The following is a 24041-nucleotide window of genomic DNA, read 5'->3' on the forward strand; positions in this document are numbered from 1 at the left end:
TACTTGCATTAAACTACACTAACATCTGATTCACCTCACTGTAAAAGAAAAAAATTTAAAAAAGGAAGTCTCAGGTCCCCAAAGAGCATGCTTTTTGTATATGAAATTTTGCATTTGTCAGTTATGCAAAGTTGTGCAGTATTGTCAAACCAGTCCCATTCAGCTCAAGTGCATTCTTCTTAGTGCTGCGCTATTTACTTAACCACTTGCCGTCCAGACGATTTACCCCCCTTACTGACCAGACCATTTTTTGCATTACAACGCTGCATTACTTTAACTGACAATTGTGCGGTCATGCAATGCTACACCCAAATGAAATTTACGTCCTTTTTATCCCCCCCCCACAAATGGAGCTTTCTTTCGGTGGTATTTGATCGCCTGTGCTTTGCTTTTTTTTTTTTTTTTTCCGCTATAAACAAATACCAACATTTTTGAGTAAAAAGACAATTTTGGCTTTTTGCTATTAAATATGTCCAATAAAAAAATACAAAATCAAATTTCGGCATAAATTTAGGCCAAAATGTATTCTACATGACTTTGCCAAAAAAAAAAATTCTTATTACGTGTAAAGTAATTGGTTTACGTGAAAGTTAGTGTGTGTATGTGTGTGAATATATATGTGTGTATATATATATATATATATATATATATATATATATATATATATATATATATATATATATATATATATATATATATATATATATATATATATATGATTTTTTTGTCTTTACTAGCAATGGCAGCAATCGGTGACTTATAGCGGCACTGAGGCGGGCATTCTGACACTGGGGGGAACTGACTTGTCACTGACATCCCCAGTGACACCAGTACAGTGATCATTGCTAATAAAAAGCATTGACACTGTACTAATGGCACTGGGCAGGAAGGGATTAACATCTGGGGTAATCAAAGGGTTAACTGTTTCACATTATGTGCTGTGTGTGTGCTTCACTATAAACACACTGCTTTGTATGGCTATGCTTTGCAAAGTTATACAAAGTAATATGCAGGAGCTGGCAGGGGAGAGAACTCTATTGTTTACATACAATTCTCTCCCTGTCGATAATACTTGGCGATCGCCGCGTGTCGGCGAGTAATCACCGGCTGGGACCCAGTGATTGACCGACGAGGTTGCGAATGGAGGTGTGGGTAGGGTTCATGCACGCCCCCAACCCGGAACTGCAAAATCAATTTTCTTTTCTGTGTGTGTGTTCACATATGTATGTGGTGATGTAAACGGTAAACAGAAAACAAAAAGTGTAATTCAAAGTGAAACATTGTTTCTGGGCTTTACCAATTTGTTATATTGTGTAAAAAAAGAAAAAAAAATCACTTTACTGATAGCATTGAAGGCAAAAGCATTTGTTGAAACCTGCATAGTATGCTTATATTCAAAAGTGTTGCAACTATAAAGCTTTATCATCCCTAAAACAATAGATCAGAAATTCAAGACAATTTATGTCATCAAACTTTACACATCTAAGTTGCTGGAAGTAAAGGGTTTAAAGATTAGATATTGTAAAAGCAGACTCTGATGACATCTTGTGGGATCATTGGGAATTGTATGTCCACAACAATGAAAAACTATGCATAATCACAAGTTGAAAAAAAACAAACAAAACTGTCTTTCACTTCAGTGATTAAGTATTGGCATAAGACCAGTAATTCTGTATTTTGCAAGAAAAATGTATTTATAGCTTCAGAGCATAAACACTTTGAGCTCTTTACAATTACTGATGATTTCTTTAATACACATGGCAGGTACAACTGTGCAATTAGCAGCTCTGAGGATCGCAGTTTGTTCCGACGCTTGAAGCTAAATTTTTCAGTGTTTGATGAAGGACACATGCTAAAGAACATGAGTGCCATTCGCTATCAGCACCTTATGACTTTAAATGTAAGTTTACCCCTTCCAGCATAATGTTCAGAGTTTTTTTAGGGGTTTTTTACTGCTTATGTAACCAGTATTCACATAATTGTACATGCTTGACCAGTCTTTGGATTTATGAAATTCTTCAACAATTGATGCATGTTACGTGTTTAAGATATAGCCAATAAATTACACACTTTAGACAGGTTTTCATTTGACCATCCTGTATTGAAACTGCTGCCTTACCTTTTTTTTATTACACTGGCATTGAACACAGTCTCAGGTTTAGTAATACTAAACTTTGCTCAGCTCTTTGTGAGCATAGATTTCAGATTTCCTGAAAATGTAAAAGTTTTATCTTTTAATATGTAAATTCTCTGTTTCCAGGGTTAATTTTTTTTACGTTTTTTACCAGCAATAGTTTTTTTTTTTCGTAGGGCTTTCTGCTTGCTTGGTTTGTTTACTTGTTGCATGGTTTGCTTGATTTTTGACAGAAAGTTGCAATGAAATTTTTTTTTCTATAATTTACTTTTTATTAATTTTTAAAGAGTGTACAACAGAATTACATAGAAGTGTGAAATAACAATCATGAGGCAATGAAAGAACAAAGAAACAGGCTCATCAATGAGATGCATATAGGTACATACAATGTCCGTGCATAACAGTAAATTAGCCATTGTTTGCAGACAATTGAGTAGACAAATCGGAAACTGAAAGATCCCATGGTTCCTAAACTGCTTCAAAGATGGTGACAGAGTTTGCATATGAGGCAATCAGGTGCTCCAGTCTTCTGATCTCTACTATAACCTTCACCAATTCCAAACATGTAGGAGGCGTAGTAGAAAGCCAATTCATCGAAATGGTTCTCCTGGCCGATGTTAAAACATGGGAGGGATGTTTCCTGGGAAATTTGGAGAGGCCTGAAAAAGGTAGGCTCAGCAAAAAGTAGATGGGCTCAAATGGAGTAGGAGCCTGTAAAAGTAGCTGCAAAAGGTTAAGGACCTCTCTCCAGAAGGGTGCAATGTTCTGGCATGTCCAGAAAATAAATTATAAGAGGGAGCCAGTTTCCTTGCCACATCACCAGCAGACAGGAGAAACACTTGGATTGTGGGCATGGAGAACCTCACGGGTCTTATACCAAAACTTCAGTATTTTTATAAGTGTTTTTTTTATATACTACACAAAGAGAAGATCTGGAGGCAGCCTCCTAAATCCTACTCCATTGATCCAAGGCAATATCACGTTGGATTATTTGGGGCCATTTACGCATAAAAAAGTGTGTATTAATAGAAAGGGGACAGGCATCTTGAAGCAGCTTACAAGTGGAGGAAATTATGCCCTGTTGGTATGGACCCTGAATGCAGATGCGTTTTGAAGAGAGTAGGCTTTTTTTAAGGGTTAGAGACGGGGCTTTGGAGGAGAAAAAGTGACGTATCTGCAGATAAACATAATACTGGTGAGATGACATACGAGTAGCTTTTTGAATCTCAGAAAATGACTTTAGCTTATGGGTCACTGGGTGGACCAAGTGTCGCAATTGAAGTAGATCAGCCTTGGCCCAGGGACTCACTCGAGCCAAAGCCAAACTATCAGGGAGACTGGAATTAAGTATGACATTGGTCAGGGGGGAACACAAAGAAGACAGAGCAAATCTAACCCTACTCCGCCTCCATATAGATCAGTGGTTCTCAACCTTCCTAATGCCGTGACCCTTTAATACAGTTCCTCATGTTCTGGTGACCCCCAACCATAAAATTATTGCAAAACGGTCGATCATTTTGCGCCTGGTCATCCGACTGAAGGAATTTGATGGGAACGGAAGTTAATCTGATTGCCAATTGGATCTGATAGTAAAATTGAAGTGTGCATGACCAGTATTCCCCCCTCCCCCCCAGGGATATCAGCCCTCTTCCACACCAAGTCGTCCTGCCTGAGGCTCCTTGTATGACCCCGGAAAGTTTGGAATTGCTGGTCGCTGTGTACTTTCCACTAGCGGGCCATGTGCCCCAGTGTCAGCCCTCGTACAAGTGCTGTGAGGAGAAGCCTCTGTGGGAGGTAAGCGGCTGTCGGGCACTTGCTCTGCGGGTAACCAGATCCCCCCTCCCCAGAAAAAAAGGGGGGCCCGGCTCACATCTATCCAGCTGTTGTGAGCAGCTGCCCACTCAGGGAAACGTGCAGCAGGTGCAAGGGCAGCCAATGGGTGGCAGCGGGGCACCTCCGACATGCCCCTTGCAGGGGAGGAGCCTCCAGACTGGCCAGCCACTCATAACGCACAGGGAAGAGGGAGCAGGCCAGTCAGTGTGCTGGTGTTAATTCAGCGTGAGAGGCCCGCAGCAAGCCGGGAGTGCGGGACACCCTGCCGAGCCCCTCCGGCCGCCCTCACCACTGCCTCATAGAGTCTACCTGCATGTTGGCGGACCCGCCTGGAGACGGATAGAGGAACGGTGTCTCCGATGGTCTTAGGCGACCCCTGTGAAAGGGTCGTTCGACCCCCAAAGGGGTCTCGACCCACAGGTTGAGAACCGCTGATATAGATGATATAAAATGCATGAGTCCAAGCAGCAGATGTTTCTAAGAGGTGGTTTCAATGTTGGTCATAGACCAGAGTAGAGAACAAGGGTGCATTGGATGCAATTGTAGCCACTCAATCTCAGCCCGTTTATTAGAGGGGGGGGGGCGCTGGGAAGACCATGCGACAAGAGTACGAAGATGAGTAGCCGAATAATATGACACAATATCTGGGGCCCCCAGACCTCCCCTAGATTGAGAAGAGAGAAGGACAGTACAGGCAATTCGCTGAGATTTATTATGCCAGATGACATGGAGGAAAGATTTCTGAAGGGAACGCAACTTTGACATGGGAATAGGAACAGGAAGCGTCTCAAACAGGTACAGTAGTTTGGGCAGTATGGTCATTTTTAGTACATTAATCCTTCCAAGGAAGGAGATGGCAAGATTGTCCTAAGATTTTAAGGATTGAGAAATAACATGAAACAGGGGAAAAGTTGGCATCATAAAGGGAGTGGTAAGAGGAGGTAAGGTTAGCACCTAAATACCTCAAGGCGTGTAGGCACCATCGATAGGGATAATTTGACTGAAGAGAAGACAAAATGGTAGATGGCATGTGAAGCGATTAAGTTGGCCCTACATGTTTCTAGTCCTGGAGAGATTTGGGTTCAGTGGTCTGTTTGTAGCTGCTTTAAAAGCTCTTTACTCCACTCCCTCCTCCCAGGTCAAATTAGCGTTGTTCCCATCCCCTTCTTTTCGGATGTCCAATGATCCATAAACTGATCAGGGAGCATCGCCTCTGATGCCTGGCGGGTCAAACATCCTCTCCATAGGCAATTCACGTTTTATTCTATTCCACATCGCATGTTTTCCCGATTGGATAATTTTTTTGTCGCCACCCCCCTGATCCCCTTTTTGGTTTCCTTGGAGATCATTCTGATGACTTGGTCAGATCACGCCTCACTGTCACTTGATCTCCTTTTTCCTACCTCCTCCCCTAAGGTCTGCCACTGGCGCCACCATGTGAGTTTTCTGTGCTCGGAACATTTTCAAGAAGAGCTCTCTCGGGGCCTGGATGCTTATTTTCAACTTAACAATCCACATAATAGCTGTAATCAGGACACAATTATTAAGAAAATTGCTAAGGCACACATGGGGATATAGGAGCTCAATTAACAGGGCTGATACATAGTAAAGAGTCAGGTGGTGGAGCCCACCGAACCAGGAAGTTGGGGACGTTGAGTGCGAGGAAATCTCTTCTTCCCAGGTTAAGCGGGTGTCCAGCTCTTGCCTGGAATAACAGAGGACCTGGACAGAGTAGGAGGTTGCTGTAAGGTCTCTTCCGGCAGGGGAGGGAGTCCCAACTGTTTAAAGAAGTTCGCTTCATGCAGGTCACGAAGTACGACTTGGGCATTATCTTTGGAGACAACTAGCTTGAAAGGAAATCCCCACCGGTAAGTGATGCAGTGCTGCTGGAGATGAGTGGTGACCGGCTTCAAGACACGTCTTTTTGCCAAGGTGATGGGGGATAAATCACTGAAAATTTGAAGCCCGTCTCCTTTAAATTCCAGGGAGGACTTGTTGCGGGTGGAAGAGAGCAAGGCTTCTTTGCTATCAAAGTAGTGAAAACGAATGATAACATCTCTGGGACTAGTGCCCACAGGAGGCTTTGGGCCTAATGATCTATGGGCCTGGTCCATACGCCAATCAACATCTGGGACTTTGAGGGCCAGAATGGTAAACAGAGACAGCAGGCAACGCTGAAGTTGGGAGTCAGGAACTGTTTCAGAGATGCCACGAACACGAATATTCTGGCAGCGCTCCCTGTTGTCCAGGTCTTCCTGCTGGAGCTGTAACTGAGACACTGAGTGTTTCAGATTTGCATTATCCTCTTCCAGGACATGGACATACTGTACCAATCCTTCAAACTTTGACTCAAGGTGGTCTGTGCGGTATCCCAATTGGGTTATCTCCCCCCTAAGCTCCTGAGCCAGCTTCCCAATCTCAGCAGAGATAGTGCGGGTGATATTGCATAAGAATACTTGCAGTTTGGCCTTCAGGATATCCACCGTCCAAGTAGGGACCACCAAGGTGGGAAGTAGAGCAGAAGAGGCGTCTGTGTCTGTCCCCTCCATTTCAGCGGACCCTCCGGAGCACTCACTCGGACCGCCGCAGGTACTCGAGGCCGGGGATGCAGGCCTAGTAAAGAAGTGATCCAACATGGAAGACCGCAGATCCGGTGGGTGGCTTCCAATGCCCGATTTTGCCCATGGAGGGGGGGGGTGCCTGAGGACATCCCGATTCAGGGAGAGTGCTCCCGGGTCTGTGGGTGCTGCAGAGGAGGAGTGGGAGGACTATGAAGGCTGAGCTTACCATTCAGATGTCCGCCATCTTGGATCGCCGTGCATGCACCCTCGTTGCAATGAATATTTATCTCTTATGTGCTTGTGCTTACACCCTAAAAGGTCTGTGGTTTCATGAAATGGGACTGATTATTATTGATTTCTTGTCTTAATTTGGGAAGGACCCTGTTTAACTTTAGATTCTTCATTAATAGAATCTTAATTGGTGACCAACTGCAAACTCATGAAAAAAAAAAAAATCACCAAATGTATCAAGCCACCATTTTGTAAAATTGTGCTATATCTGTATATTCTGCCCACACAAGGGAGTTTCGAACAGAGAACAGCATTGGAGCCTACTGCAGTGGGAGTCTGGTAACTAAAGCCCCTTCTGCTGGACGTAATGAGCAGTTTAAACCTGTCCTTTTTTTTTTTTTTTTTTTTTTTTTGCGTATTGACTTTTAATAAAATAAACCTTAATTTTATTAAAACTATTTTCTCAATATATCAACCAAAGTACAGATGTAGCAAAACAAAAACACAGCAAGCAGCTGCTTCTATTGCTCTTTCTGTTGCCCACTGCCAGAATTTTCATTTGAATGCAGTTACGAGCTTGTGGATTTTCGTGTGTTTATTATCTTTGTCAGTTTAATTTTTTATTTATTTATTTTTCTAACTCCATTATTGGACATTTGGATCAAATGGGAGTTGTTGTTAAATACTTCTATATCACAACAGTTAAGCTTCATTACCCTATAGGGTAAGGTCCATACTCTTTATGCCTAGCTTTACTGTTTACAGAAAGCTGAGGCTGCACATCATTTGAGAAGCTCTTTGTTACGCTAAGGATTAAGAGTTGCCAACAGTACTTTTTTCACTCTTTACTTACAGGCCAAACATCGTCTCCTTCTGACTGGAACCCCCGTTCAGAATAACCTACTGGAGCTGATGTCACTCTTGAATTTCGTCATGCCACACATGTTCAGTAGCAGCACCAGTGAACTCAAAAGAATGTTTTCATCCAAAGCGGTAATGTCAGATTAGCCACAAGGCTAGTTTTGGAGTCTTACATCTCTACTTAAAACCATTGTTTAAATTCCAGATGAGTGGACAGCTGGTACGCCCTGAATTTAGACTATATCTTAACCAACATTGTCAGTTCTGCCTGTTGGAATATGGCACTCCCCCCATTCACTGTTCCTCTTGGTCCCACTATACATGAATTGTTATGTACCTAAACTTCAGCTTTAAGCACAAGAATGCATGGACCTGCATTTTTTTTATAATCTAGTAAGGCCTACTGACTCTTGAACTGCATACATATATGCACTTTATATATAAATACTGTATGTGTGTCTTGTGGAACGGCATTTACTGTAGAGGAACATAAAGACTGAAATTTATGTGCCACAGTAAATAGTTATTATGTATGAAATCTGTTGGCAATTTATAATGTAGTTCAGCTTTCTTGCCCGCAGTGTTTTAAAAGGCTAGAATTTATTTGGTTAACAGATTTCACCACAAGAACATGAGTGTTCAATCAAACCTCTGTGTGTGTTTTTTTAGCTTCCGCTGTGTGATAAGACACCTAGTTAACAAGTGGGAGACCTCACTTTCGTCATTCACTGCATGATATGCTAGTAATATGGAGTCGTGTCAGAGCTTACTGAGCTTCAAAGAGGGCAAATGAGAAAACAACTGCTACAAAAGTGACTGCAGAGCTCAATCTAAAACTTCATGGGACTGAGTTTTAGCTCTGCAGTCAATTTTGCAGCAGTTTTCTTATTCTAGGTCACAATCTTGCGCAATGTCCTTTTGTCTCTTTCGGTCAGTTGACCATGTCGACAGCGCTTATGCTTATCAGATGATGTTTTCCCAGAAACTGTATGCAGTATGCCGTTACCTTTTGATACTGTACCTTGTGACACAGCAAATTGGCAACTTCAGTCAAAGAGCAGCCAGCTAACCGGGCACAAATAATTTGCCCTCTTTGAAGCTCTGACATGACTCTGTATTGCTAGCAGGGAATGACGAAAGTGAGGCTTACCATCTGTTAGCTAGGTGTCTCATCACACAGCCTATGCAAAAGAATGTTACATGACTTCTGGTTTCAATGCGAAACATGGCGTCACTTTCACACCTGCAAATCATGTCGGGTTTCCATTTTTTTTTTAACACCTGTATATCTTCATCATATGATACAGGACAGGACAATTCATAGACCATGGTTTATATGCTGCTACTTTCAGGTGGTGGATACTGACAAAAGCTTCACTGGGTCCACGCCCTAGTGTATGTATAAAACCTTGCCCACGCAATGAGACTGCAGTTTTTTGGGTTTTGTTCAATACCCTTAGCTGATGGATGCCTTCTCCCTTTCATTTATTTTGTCAACATCTACAGTAACTGCTTTTGATGCTCATTAGCAGTTTCTGGATTGTTAACCCTTATGTAAACTTTGGGAACTATAACTGGACTCAACGGCAGCCAGGCTGGCTTGTATTGTTTGCATCAGGCGCTGGATCCTACATGGATACCCACCTCAGCACTTTGTGCAATCTGTGCAGTTAGCTGCAGGGTGCTGTGCAGGGCCGTGGTCTATGCGAATAGAACCCTCTGAGAGTATTCCCATAATGCTGGGTAAAGCCTGGACCCCTGGATGAGACCATCAACATGCATAAGGTAACACAGGGACAATCTTACAGTGTTTCCTTATTACCCGACTATGGTGTGAGACTCCAGTTTTGTTAGGAAGCAATAAAGAGAGGAAAGGAACCTACAGTATGTCCTGTACTGTGCGCCAAGATACAGAATTTACACATAAACGTCAAAATTCCTCGTCTTTATCATACAGCGTAGGGCTCAATTCATAGGTCAGGTGACATTCACAAGTAATCGAGGGGTAACCAAACACTAAACAGCAGCAACAGGATACTTGTGACAGGAGTCACTTTGGGTGGGAGACCCATGGAGCCCAGCTCACTTTGGAGAGGTGGGCAGACCCCTGTCTCAGCTCCCCATATCTCTATTATGTGTAAGTCACCCTGTGCCTGTTAGGGGCACAGGGTGATCTGTCCGAATATTGTGTAGACATGTATAAGTGGGGTGGGGGTTGTGGATTGTTAAATGCCATGTGGTTGCATCCCATTGTTCTATTGTGTGTCTTGCATGGGAGCAAACTATTATGGGATGTATATGTTTGTGTATTGGCTTGGTGGGGGGTGTCTCCAGCAGCCCTCTCTCCTGATGGGACTGTCTGTTGGTGTGTCTCTTGTTACTAAATGTAGATTGCCCCACCCTGTGTCATTATGTAGGGAGGGGGATTGTTCCTTTGAGTGTATATATCTTGTATCTGTGTTAAAATAAACTAGTCTACTTTCTGGATTACTTCAAGATTGGTGTCGTCTAGTCTTGTATGGTCAGCTGTGGTGTCTGTTGTCTGTGTTTGGACGGGGAAGCGGTAGTCTAACAAAAGTACCCAAGCGCATTCTGGGGTCGGTTCCATTACACTACTGTTCTGAGAACCTCCTTTGCGCTGGCTGGCCCTACTCTAGAACGAGCAGTAGCTTCCTTATATCCAGGTGAAACTCAAAAATTAGAATATTGTGCAAAAGTTCATTTATTTCAGTAATGCAACTTAAAAGGTGAAACTAATATATGAGACTCATTACATGCAAAGCAAGGTAGTTCAAGTCGTGATTTGTCATAATTGTGATGATTATGGCTTACAGCCCATGAAAACCCCAAATCCACAATCTCAGAAAATTAGAATATTGTGAAAAGGTGCAATATTCTAGGCTCAAAGTGACCCACTCTAATCAGCTAATTAGGCCATAACACCCGAAAAGGGTTCCTGAGCCTTTAAATGGTCTCTCATTCTAGTTCAGTAGGAATTGCAATCATGGGAAAGACTGCTGACCTGACAGTTGTGCAGAAAACCATCATTGACACCCTCCATAAGGAGGGAAAGCCTCAAACGGTAATTGCAAAAGAATTTGGATGTTCCCAAAGTGCTGTATCAAAGCACATTAATAGAAAGTTATGTGGAAGGGAAAAGTGTGGAAGAAAAAGGTGCACAAGCAGCAGGGATGACCGCAGCCTGGAGAGGATTGTCAGGAAAAGGCCATTCAAAAGTGTTGGGGACTTTCACAAGGAGTGGACTGAGGCTGGAGTCAGTGCATCAAGAGCCACCACACACAGACGGATCCTGGACATGGGCTTCAAATGTTGTATTCCTCTTATCAAGCCGCTCCTGAACAACAAACAACGTCAGAAGCGTCTTACCTAGGCTAAAGAAAAACAGACCTGGTCTGTTGCTCAGTGGTCCAAAGTCCTCTTTTCTGATGAGAGCAACTCTTGCATCTCATTTGGAAACCAAGGACCCAGAGTATGGAGGATGAATGGAGAGGCACACACGGCAAGATGATTGAAGTCCAGTGTGAAGTTTCCACAGTCTGTGTTGATTTGGGGAGCCATGTGATCTGCTGGTGTTGTTCCACTGTGCTTAATTAAGTCCAGGGTCAATGCAGTCGTCTACCAGGAGATTTTGGAGCACTTCATGCTTCCTTCCGCAGACGAGCTTTATAGGGATGGTGACTTCATTTTCCAGCAGGACTTGGCACCTGCCCACACTACCAAAAGCACCAAAACTTGGTTCAGTGACCGTGGGATTACTGTGCTTGATTGGCCAGCAAACTCACCTGACCTGAACCCCATGGAGAATCTATGGGGCATTGCCAAGAGAAAGATGAGACATGAGACCGAACAATGCAGAAGAGCTGAAGGCCGCTATTGAAGCATCCTGGTTTTCCATAACACCTCAGCAGTGCCACAGGCTGATAGCTTCCATGCCACGCCGCATTGAGGCAGTAATTGCTGCAAAAGGGGCCCAAACCAAGTACTGAGTACATATGCATGCTTATACTTTTCAGAGGTCCGATATTGTTCTATGTAAAATCCTTGTTTTATTGATGGCATGTAATAATCTAATTTTCTGAGATTGTGGATTTGGGGTTTTCATGAGCTGCAAGGCATAATCATCACAATTATGACAAATCACGACTTGAACTATCTTACTTTGCATGTAATGAGTCTATCTCATATATTAGTTTCACCTTTTAAGTTGCATTACTGAAATAAATGAACTTTTGCACGATTTTCTAATTTTTCAAGTTTCACCTGTATTAATAAACCTATTGTTAAATGGACTGGAGAAACCCATACTGAGCTTTCTTCTCCTATATAGGTGATCATCAGTTTTATTTAAAGATGCAGCTTGTGCCCTCAGCCCTACTGTCTTGTGTAGACACATTGGGCAATTTTGTCAGATCTCCTGAATGTCTTTACTTTGTCTATATGCACAGGATTTTATGGCTGTAGCACAAGAAAGATGCTTTTTGATGGCAAACCTCTTTGGTAATGCCACAGATGAATACATCAAGATGGCTACTGACGCTATAAGGTTCGGGCCCCATTAACCAAGATCACAATTACCTCTGGAATGGATCTCCCCTACCTTGTGGATTAGATCTGTTTGACACCATTAGCTACTGTGAGTCCTTCCAGTAATAGCAAGCCTTCCTTCCATAAACCCAGCTGAGCTACCAAAAAGCCTTGTTTACATTTAAAAGTTTACCCCGTGTCAGAGATGAAGCGATAGCCTTCTGATACTTTTAAAATGAGAAGCCTGAACCTTTTCTTTCATTCTGTTTGCTGGTGTTGACACAGTAATTTTCTCTTGTCATCTCCAGCCCTCTCTGTTTTTATCCTTTTCTACTCATTGCTAGGAATGAACAGTTTTTCCTTAACCCTGTGTTTTTCTCCCACTTGAAACACTTTCTGAAGCTGCACATCATTAAAGCGGTAGTACATCTTAAACAAAAAAAAACTTCAAGGTAAAGGCATAATGTGCTAGTATGCATTGCATGCTAGCATATTATAAATGACTTACCTGAGAACTAATCCCTCTAGCGGCGTGCTGTCACCACTGCAGAGGCTTTCATCTTCACCTGGTCTTCCTTCCAGATTTACAGGCCGCTTGAATGGTTGAGCAGTGATTATATCACTCCGGTGCATGCGGGAGTCACAGCCGCGGCGCACAGCTATGAAGGAGCAGAACGGGTGTGCCATTACGTCAGAGCGCATGCGTTGGTGACGTCACCGGCTGCTGCCCTCTAGAATATCTCCTAAAAGGTGAACGTTTAGGAGATATTTATTTTACCTACAGGTAAGCTTTAGTATAAGCTTACCTGTAGTTAAAAATAAACTTTGAGACTTAACTACCACTTTAAGCCTGGATTGTATTGTATCTCTTTTTCAGCATCTGGCCTCACAATCGGGCTACACCAACCTAGCCCCTACTGCTCCATTGCACCAGGACATATCCTTCCCTGGTATCAGCCCTCAAGACTCTGTCTCAAACTCTGTTGTGCCTTTCCCTACTTCTTCCACAGTTGCAAATCATGGGATCGCTTCTCTCAACTAGAGGTGACTATCCTGATTTCACTTCCTTAGCACTGACCTTAGTGCTAGACAATGTATCCCCATCCCCATGTGTTGGACAGGTTACCATCCCTCTTTTACCTGGGGTTCTTCGGTGCTCATCTTTCCTCTACATATATTGTGTATTGCAGCTAGGGCACTTATCTTAAAAAGGTCCTCTTTCATGCAGGTTACTTTTTCCTGCTCATTGGTCCCTACTAAGCTGTTTCCACCTAGTGATCTGATGGGGGCAACTTTATCCAAATTTTTAATTGTTCATCATATTGTAAAAATGGTCTGCCTGATCCAACTTACTGCATGCCAACTTGTGTCCTGTGGGTCCTATTCAGCCTTCAATATCCTCTCCCTATATCCTTAGCACTTGCACCAGCAGGGCATTTTATGCTGATAATGTGTTCTCCCTGGTTTCATGTGGGGACTCCTGTAGGGAATTGAGACTAGCCAAGCCCTACTCCCTCTGTTTTCTGCTTAATGGATGATTGTTTTGTACCCACTTTTTAGGTGGTTTCTGCCTACTTGGAACAGGTCTCCCCATCCCTGCTTAAGTGCATCCTCTCATTGAGGTGGGGTTCTGAGGCATTTGCAGTCTATTCTATTTGATTGGAGCCTCTGCCTGTATTGTTTCATGTTCCTTAACACTATAGGCTGTTGAATGTCTGTTGGTGTTTGTTCCAGCAGTGAGGTGTTTCCACTATCGATGGACTGTTTGGGTCTACTGACCCTGCTTGTCTTCCTTTGGGTCTGTTGCTACTGTTTTGTTTCCCATCCCTCGATTATTGCTTGGAGATGTCACATGGTCTATAATTCAAGTCCTGCACTGTATGATAAAGACAAAGAGTTTTGACATACTTGTAAATTCTTTATCTAGATGTATAAATATAGTACAGACATGGGTCCCTCTCCTCATTTTATGCATTGCTTTCTAACAAAACTGGATTCTCACAGCGTGGTCAGGGTTATACACTGGGGGCAGGACTCAGCAAAATTTTTGCCTGGGTCCAATCACGTGATTGTAGCTACTGTACTGTGCTCCAAGATATGGAATTTACAATTATGTCAACATTCCTCTTTTTTTCCCTTCCTTTTTTTTTTGCTTTACCAGATTAAAAAAACAGTCTAAAAGTTTTCTAAAGTAGTGTCCTAATTATATTTTAATGTGATACTTTCTTTTTTTTTTTTTTTTTTTTTTTTTTAGAAATCTACTGATGAACAAAGCACTTTTGAAAAAGAAAGAATTGCTCATGCTAAACGAATCATGAAGCCATTCATTCTCAGAAGAGTTAAAAGTGAGGTATGGTTTGTTATGAGTACATTTTACTAACGTGTACATATTACATGCAAATTATTGGAAATCTGTACTATTCTTTCTGGTAGTATTGTCAACATATTTGTTTCTCCCAGGTCCTCAAGCAACTACCTCCTAAGCAAGATCATGTTAAGTTTTGCACATTGTCCAAGAAGCAGCAGCAGCTGTATAATGACCTAATGCAGAAACTAAAGAGATCAGTTGAAGGCACAGGTAATGTATGTCTGATAAAGCTGTCCATTGATGGATCAAAATTTGTCCATTTCAGCAGCAACCGGATGAATTTCAGTCCACGTGTGACTGTGCCTGTTTGACAGACTTTTGGCACTGAATCTTACGTGAGGCTCTCACCTTGACACTTAAGTTAGCCACAGGATGCTATACAAATTCAGGGCCGTGGTCCATCACAATCGAGCCCAGCCCCCAAAGACCCCTTCAATGGTATGCTTGCCTTGAGGAGTGTAGCCTGGACCCTATATACAGTCCAACTTTGTGAACAGGTAACACAGGGTCACTCTGTATAATTGACCGTCACAGTGTAGCCTGGACCCTATATGGGGACCATCGAATTAGACAGTTAAGACAGGGTCACCCTGTATCTCTGACCCATTACTGTGGCCCTACAATCCTGAGTAGTATATGTTTGTACGTTTTAACTGTCAGAAAAGCAGGACTATGTTTGGAATGTGTTCACTTTACAGTGTAAACTTTTCAAACTTTACATCCACCCAGAGCTTAGTCTCACGTGGTTTTCCAGGTGTTACAGCACACCACAGGTTGCACACTTTAAAATCACTGCTGCCAAGAATAAGGTATTTAGGCGTTTCCTCCCGCCCTTTCACCATGAGGATTCGTAGCAGGATGGTCTACTCCTGGGTTCCTGTATACTCCTACCAGACACTCTTTCCCTACCTCCCACACTCTACTCCGTGTCCCCCCACAGGGTAGTACCCTCATTTGTAGATATGGCAGACAGCAGGTCTAAGGTGTGCTCAACACTTAAAGTGATGATGCATTCCACTGGAGCAGGAACCGATCTTAACACCGGGTTCAGCATCCAATGCTAGTCCTATTTCAGGAGTGCAACAAGCAGCCTATTTGACAAAAGCAGACTTTTCTGTATGTATGTCACAATTTCGTGGACAAATTACGACCTTAATTTAGCCATCTTTGTCCAGAGATCAAAAATGCCTCACCTCTTCTGCTCCGTTTCTCATCCAGAGTCGAAATTTGATATCCTGGTCCTAGAGGATGCTGAATCAGAAGGTAACAAAGGATACATTAGAGACCGTATTGGAGGAAGCTGCAGAAGATTTCTCTCCCTCACATGGTCACTGTATTGAAGAGGGAGCTTCCCCCAATATACTTGCTAATGTTAAAAACGTATTGGCTCTGTCCGCAAAAGCCTTGACATTATACAGGTAGACTGTTCTCCATCTTGCCACACCCCTTTGGGCACAAAGAGACCTACTAAGCCTTGCAAAACATTCTCTGTTCATGAACAGATAGAATGTGCGTTCTGTGATGTCTGGGTCACTCCTGAAAGGATTTTCTCTATCACACTCACTTTCACAAAAATCTTTTTTTGAACTCTATCTTGTTGAAAATGTTGACTGTTCTTGTGGTCTAAACTAACAACTCTCTGTACCCACTGATGATGTTCCATCTTTCAAAGATTCTCTGGACAAAGAATCTGTGATGCTTTTAAAACTTTTTTTTTCCTCTTAAAATTCCTCGCAGGCCCAGCCCTGCAACCAGCTCTGGCTGCTATTTCAGTATTGCAAACCACAGCTAACTGGATCAGGATAATGAACAACCAACATGACCCTGTCTTTCAGGATTGGGCAGTTGCAGAGCAGTTATAGCAACTTTCATCTGATCTTTTTTTCTGTGATTCCCTGCAACACATCATGAGATAAATATCAATAATTTGTACAACTTCCAGTTTGATGCACTGCCATTTGGTCTATCCTCTGCTCCCTGATTTTTCACATATATTCTTGCTCCTCTCATTGCCCATCTCAGAACTGAGAGCATCCTGGTCACAGGTTATCAAGACTATCTTCTAAAGGACTTTTCTCTCATCTAGCTATCTGCAAATGTCCACAGGACAATTTGGATGCTTTGGAATTTTGGCTGGATGATCATCTTCCAAAAATCTGCTCTCCAACCTTCTCTTCGCCTCGAATACGGGGTCTTATTCTAGACACAGCCCAAGCAAAAACTGTGCTCTCTCAGAATTCACACTTGGAACTTGAGATTACGTTTTGGGTCTCGTCGTAGCCACCTTCAAGGCTGTCCTATTTGCTCAATTTTGAGACCTTTCCAGCACAGCATTTTATTGGTATGGATTAAGGGTGCTCCTTCCCCTACCCCTGCTTCTATCCAGCCAAGCAAGGAATTCCATAGTCACTACCAGAAAGCATTACTATCGTACCTGGAAATCCTTTTTTGCTTGGTGTCAACACAGGCACTTCTTTATAAATATATAGGTCTTTTTCATTATTTGTGCAAGGTTTTGTCCACTAAATACTTTTCTTTAAAGTAAAAAAAAAATCCTTAAGGTTACTGCCCCTTCCTTATTTGTTTTGCTGATTGTATTGATTTCTGCTTGTTTCATGTCAAGTCCTGGTGAAAAGGAGTATAGTCAGGAGTATAGTGATTTTACCAGAAAAAATAGTAGAGCTAATTTAATTTTATTTTTTATTCTAGAGAAAAATACTGAACTATGCAATGTAATGATGCACTTAAGAAAAATGGCCAATCACCCATTACTACACAGGCAGTACTACACTGCAGACAAGTTAAGAAGTATGTCTAAACTAATGCTTAAGGTAAGTACTATGTGGTATCTGGATAAACCATTTTACATTTCTATATTACAGATATATACACACATAACCCCAATTCCAAAAGAGTTGGGATGGTGTGTAAAATCTACATAAAAACAGTATTCAGTGGTTTGCAAATGTCATAAACTCATATTTTATTCACTATAGAAAACATATCAAATGTTTAAACTGAGAAAATGTGCCATTTTAAGAAAAAAATAAGGTAGTTTTGAAATTTATGGCAGCAACACGTCTCAAAAAAGTTGGGAAAGGGCCATCACAGTGTAGTGTCACCTTCTTTTAACAACATTTTGTAAACATCTGGGAATGGAGGAGACCAGTTGCTGATGTTTTGGGAGTGGAGCGTTCTCCGATTGTTACCTGATATAGGATTCTAACTTCTCAACATTCCTGGGTTATCTTTCTCGTATTTGATGTTTCATGATGTGCCAAATATTTTCAGTAGGTGAAAGGTCTGGACAACAGGTAGGCCAGTTAAGCACCGAGACTACTACGAAGCCACGCTGTTGTCATAGATGCAGTATTCGGTTTAATCTTGTTCTGCTGACATATGTAAGGTCTTCCCTGAAAAAAGACTTCATCTGGATGGGAGTACTGTATATGCAGCTCTAAAACCTCGATATATCTTTCAGCATATTTGGTGCCTTTCCAGATGTGCACACTACTCAATCCATACACACCAATACACCCCATACCATCAGACATGCAGACTTTGAAACTGAGCACAGATAACATTTCAGGAGGTCCCTCTCCTCTTTAGTCTGGAGGATACAGCGGCCATGGTTGCCAAAAAGAATGTCAAATTTCAATTCATCTGACCACAGAACCATTTTTCGCTTTACAACAGACCATATTAAATGAGTTTAGGCCCAGAGAAGACCGTGACGTTTCTGGATCATCTTCAGATATGGCTTCTTTGCATAATAGAGCTTTACTTTACATTTCTGGATGGCACAACAAACTGTGTTCAGACAGTGATTTTTGGAAGTATTCCTGAAGCCATACAGTGATGTTTATCACAGAATCATGCCTGTTTTTAATACATTGCCATCTGAGGGTCCGAAGGTCACGATCAACCATTATTTGCTTGTTCCTTGCGCACAGAGATTTTTCCAAATTCTCTGAATCTTTTGATGATATGTATTGTGATGATGATATATTTAAAGTCTTTGCTATTTTCCATGAGGAACAATATTCTGAAATTGTTCTACAATTTTTGGATGCAGCTTTTCACAGATTTGTGAAGCTCTGCCTATATTTACTTCTGAAACACTCTGACTCTCTAAGATTCTCTTTTTATACACAATCATGTTACGGACTATTGCCCATTAACCTAATTAGCTGCAAAACATTTTTCCTGCTCTTCCTTTTTAGTACCACTTTGCCAGCTTTTTGGTATCCTGTCCCAACTGCCACCACTTATCAAATCCAACATAGAGGATGAGACACCACAAATAAACCTCTTTCGTTCCCATTTACTGTAAAATCTGTACATTTTGCAGACCTGACAGTGGGGGCGGTTTACACAAACGTCTGCATTGTGTGTGCACCTAACAAACGAATTTCTGGCTGTCATATGGAAGCAATCCAGAGGCTATGTAGCCGCCCGATAGCTTCCAAACCCCCTAATAAGGGGCACCTCACCTACCAAAAGCAATGTGTAGAACAATTTTGTACCCAATGTGATTGGAAAAAAGGTAAAAAAAATTAAGTTTTACCGAATCACATAAAATATAAAATTCCAGCTCACCCCCACACAATTGTGATAAACATGTTATGTATCACTGCGAATGCACACGTGAGAGCAATAATTCCAGTACCAGAGCTCCTACGTAACTAAACTGATGACCTTTAGGAGGTTTTTAAAGCATCACCCTAGAAAAATGTAGGGTACTAAAGTTTGTTGCCATTTCATGGCTGCACACAAATTTAAGGTTTGATATGTTGGGTATCTGGTTATCCCTGCACATACATTTATTGCGTTTGTGCACCCTAAAATTAACTTCAAGGTAGTTTTTACTGAAATTTTGCATTTACTAGTCCTTTGCAGTAGTATTGTGTAACATTAAAAAAAATTAAACTACCACTATTTTATTCTCTAGACTGTTTGCTTTTACAAAATATATAATGTTTTGAGGGTTTAATGCAATCTTCAGGCCTAAAAGTTTTTTTTATTTAAACGTATACGCAAAAAACGCAATGGGTTAATCTCAATTCCTCCAGCACATACATGGAAAAATATGAACGACCATTTCTGGTGTACCTTCCCTTAAAGAGGTTCTAAAGCCAGAAGGTGTTTTTTTGTTTTTTTTGTTTTTTTTTAAACCTTAATGCATTATATGCATTAAGTCAAAAAACCTCGGTTTGAGCCCCATCTTGAGCTATCGATGTGCATGAGAACAGTGGCTCTCTCTACTCATTGGTGCACACAGCAGTGGGAGCCTTTGGTTTTATGCAATCTTCAGGCCTAAAATGTTTTTAAACATATGTGCAAGAAACGCTTAAAACAGCTCTGGCATTGAAAGGGTTCATCTCAATTCCTTCAAGACTTACTTGGAACAATCTGAGCAACCGTTTCTGGCGTCCCTGTCCTTAAAGTGGTTCTTACCTTGGCCCCATCTCAGTCCTGCGATGTGCATGAATGCAGCTTTCCCAAGTCTCTCTCTCTCCTCATTTGTCACACAGCAGTGGAAGCCATTGACTCCTGTTGCTGTCTATCACAGCCAGTGAGCCAATGAGAAGAGAGTGGGGGTGGAGCTGTGTCGCGTTCTGTGTGTGAATGATCACTGTCCATTCACAGGAGTGTGGCTTGGGAGCACTCCTGCTCAAGTCCCCCCATTGCAAGTAGCTTACTACTGGGGACGCTCTGCAGAGGTGGACCAGGACCGCCCACGTGTGACCCTAAAAGAAGAGGATCGGGGGTGCTCTGCACAAAACCATTGCACAGAGAAGGTAAGTAATAACATGTTTTTTTTTGTTTTGTTTTTTTTAATTACAACCTTTTAAAGTTTTCACTTTAAGTTTACAAGCATTTGGTGTACATTTTCACACAGGCTTAAATAATCATTAAAAAGCTCTGAAGAGGAAACTCGTAACCACCCTGTTACTAAGTAACTGATAAAACAATCCCACTGCCGAAACAAGATGAACACTTATCACTTCCATCTACTTCAGGTATGAATAGGATTACAGAATACACAAGGCATGATCAATCCTTGATAGTCTACAACAGGGGTTGGCAGCCCGTTAATTCCAATATACCCATTGATCACGGGCAGGTGATGGGCAGATCATGTCCTTTGATTTCTGCACCCTGGAACCTTGAGAGGAGGGGTGGCATTTTAGGGGGCTGTATTTCCTCTCTTCAGCAGCTAAATACCAGCAATGTTTGCTTCTCCTCTCCCTCCCAGCAGCATATAGCTGCTGCAGGTAGATAAATACAGCCCATCTTCCTTATGGTGCTAACCCCCTTGTGTGTTTATTATGCTTCAGTTTGTAAATGAAAAGGAAGCCGCTCAGCACAGTGCACTTTCCACTCATTCATTGTCCCGTGCAGCTGAGGCTTCAGAGAAAGGGACTAGGAAATACGTGTTCTTAGTACCTTTCTCTGACCCCAGATATTTCACCCACCAAAGCCCCCTATCTGGGCTCCTATGAAAATTGTAAAAAAAAAATACACACACATACACACACACACACACACACACACACCCACCCACACACCAGTGCCCTGCCCACACACCGTACACTGCCCTACTGACTCTCCACTGCTCTGACTGACACTGTTCACCTTTATCTGCTTAAGGACTGCCATATAGCGGATATACTGCTACAGGGCGGCACCTGTGCGCAAAATCACGATTTTGCATTTCCAGGTAGGGGGCACGCGCGCGCCCTACCTGCTCCGCCATTCACGGCCGCAGATGTCAATCACCGGGTCCCTGCCGGTAGTTACCTGCCGGCGCCTGGTTGATTACCGAGAATCTCCCACGGGGAGGAAGATTGTTTTGTTTACAAACAATCTTCCTCCCTGTCAGCTCGAGCACACTGCTCAGGATGGCTGTGCACAGTACAGCCATCCCGATCAGTGTGCTTACAGTGAAGAACACACCCCTCGCCCCCTAGTAAAACGCACAGAGTTAACCCCGTATCGCCCCTCACATTAACCGTCTCCTGCCCAAGTTAGTCCCCCCGTGTCAGAATGTCTGCTGCAATCCTGCTAAAGGTCGCTGATCGCCGCCATTACTAGTAGGGAAAAAAAAATCCCGTTATCTATACTGCCATTTGTAAATGCTATAACTTTCATGTAAACCAATTAAATTGCACGTATTGCAATTTGTTTTTTTAGCAAAGACATGTAGCAGAATGCATTTTGTAATATATTTTTGCCGGAGTTTGATTTTTGTAATTTTTTTACTGGACATGTTTAATAGCAAAAAGTCCAAAATATTGTTTTTTTGTTTCTCAAAATTGTCGGTCTTTTTTTGCTTATAGCGCACAAAATAAAATCCTGCGCAGGCGATCAAATACCACGGAAAGAGAGCTCAATTTGTGGGGAACAAAGAGCATAAATTTCATTTAGGCGTTGCATGACCGCACAATTGTCAGTTAAAGTAATGCAGCGCAGTAATGCAAAAAATGGCCTGGTCATGAAGGGGGGTAAATCCTTATGAGGGCAAGAGGTTAAAGTAGGCTAAGTTTATATTTTTACAGTGACATTTGTTTTATTATGTTTTCGAAGTTTATTATAAGTTTTCCTTACTATTAGTTAGGCATTGTTACTTAATTTCATTAAAGAGAAAAAAAAAAATAATCGAACCCCAGTGATCTTTGGTCTCTTTCATGTTGTTAGATCTCCACCTCTCAAAGGTAGCCTACGACTGAACATAAAATAAAAACTAATTAAATCCCCTGATTCTATAAAAGGGTTTGCAAAAAAAGGTACCTATCAAAATATCTTTTTAATCTTTATGAATATAGTGAGGGCAATTGGTAAATCCATCTTGCTTCTTTTTTTCTCAATTCCAAAACTCTTTCCTCCTCTTCTCAGTCTGAAGATTTCTTCCAAAATAATAATTTTCAGGTCGCCGTCTTTGTCCTTTCTCTACAGAATGCCTGGGAATCGGCAATTGTCTGTTTTTAATTGAAAATCGATGCTGTACTAATCTTTTCTTTACTTGTTGCATCGTTTCTCCCAATGAGATCATCCTAAAGGGGCAGATCAACACACACATCACAAATGAGGATTGACAGGTTAAGTGTTGTCTAAAAGGATAAAATGTGCCATACATGGGGTGTGTAAATACATTAACCCTAACTATATTAACATGCACCCTAAAACACTCCTTTCCTACGACCTAAAAACGTGTGTCTCTATCAGTGAGGGGAGGGAAACTGCAACATCACTAACAATTCACTTAAACTCTTGTTGCTTTTCAAAGCATCCATAGGCATTTGTTGGAATAGGTGAATCTGGTCATCTTAAAACAGAATAAGCTTTTGCTCAGATATGGTGAAAACAATTGTTGAACTAATTTGTCCAAATTCATATACATCTGGATTTATCCTTTTGACACCAGAATAATTGTTTCTGTCTTGGGTTTGGAAAAAATGCAGCCATGTCAAAATTCCAACTTGTATACTCTCACAGCAAGCAAAGTTCATAATATTTATTAGGCAGGACACAGGATTACTGGCATTGGGAATTTTTTTTAGACAGACTGTGGGGGTGCTGCAAAATGCCTACAGGTATGGCATTCAAATGAAGCTACAAGCTGAACAGTGTTTTATATCTTTGGGGAACTTTGACTGCATAGTTTTTTTTTTCTTTCAGAAGAACCGTTATACTTCATTATGCTATTACTAAGTGGTATAATTTTCTGTTGCAGTGTTATATGCTGGGTTATGTAATTTATGTGTTTTGATATGCTCTTGTTAGTTTGTTTAATACAATATTGCTGTGCTATGCGATCTCAACAGGGCTTGCATGTATATTAAATGTTATTAGAATGATTAAATATAGACATGTATAGATGTTGTGAAGGGCCAGTTTCAACAGTCTAAAAAAGTTCACTTTAGAACAACTTCTCTCCATACATTTAAGTACAAAGCAGGTCCACTGTACATGCAGTAAGTGCTTAATGATCTCAGAATAGTCTCAGATTGATGTGAAAAATGAATTATATTTTCCCCTCAAAGCCGGACTACACAGGCTCTTGGATTTCATTTAACTGTGTTACCTGAGTTCAGCTCAGTCTAGTGCACTTGTTCTCACACAATGGTACATATTTACCCCAGGGGGTGTTTTTGATGATTGCTGTATACTAGTCAATAGCAATACTATCTGATGTCCACTAGATGGCAGAATAGTATGTGTTGATAATCAAAGTCATTTATAGGAAAATACAGTGAGAGTAGATTAACTAGGTCTGGTGCAGTTGTGCAAGCTTTTAGCTTTTAAATCTGAGGTTATTGTAGCCGTATTAGTGCACTTGTTACAAAAACAATTAAGTACTGTCCATTAACCTTTTTTTTGTTTGCACGAACATCCACATTTTTTCAGTACAAGCTACCTAAGGCTTAACTGAACAAGCTGAGGTTAGAAGATGATTGCACAGCTGCTCCAGATTTTGTCTGTTCCAGTTAAAGTACATTTCCCC

General features: G+C 41.6%; 1 protein-coding gene across 1 annotated transcript in view; it reads left to right on the plus strand.

Moving 5' to 3' along the window:
* The window catches only part of SMARCAD1 (SNF2 related chromatin remodeling ATPase with DExD box 1), a 185106-nt gene that overhangs the window by 129324 nt on the left and 31741 nt on the right, over positions 1-24041 (plus strand). Inside the window, exons 15-19 of the mRNA XM_089691627.1 lie at positions 1765-1900; positions 7615-7752; positions 14420-14515; positions 14626-14743; positions 17243-17364. Coding sequence (XP_089547753.1) covers positions 1765-1900; positions 7615-7752; positions 14420-14515; positions 14626-14743; positions 17243-17364 — 610 coding nt within the window. The remainder of the gene's footprint in view (positions 1-1764; positions 1901-7614; positions 7753-14419; positions 14516-14625; positions 14744-17242; positions 17365-24041) is intronic.

This window comes from Staurois parvus, unplaced genomic scaffold (genome assembly GCF_062004578.1).
Source record: "Staurois parvus isolate SC_StPar_1 unplaced genomic scaffold, SC_StPar_1.0 ptg000566l, whole genome shotgun sequence".
In the NCBI taxonomy this organism is placed as follows: Eukaryota; Metazoa; Chordata; class Amphibia; order Anura; family Ranidae; genus Staurois; species Staurois parvus.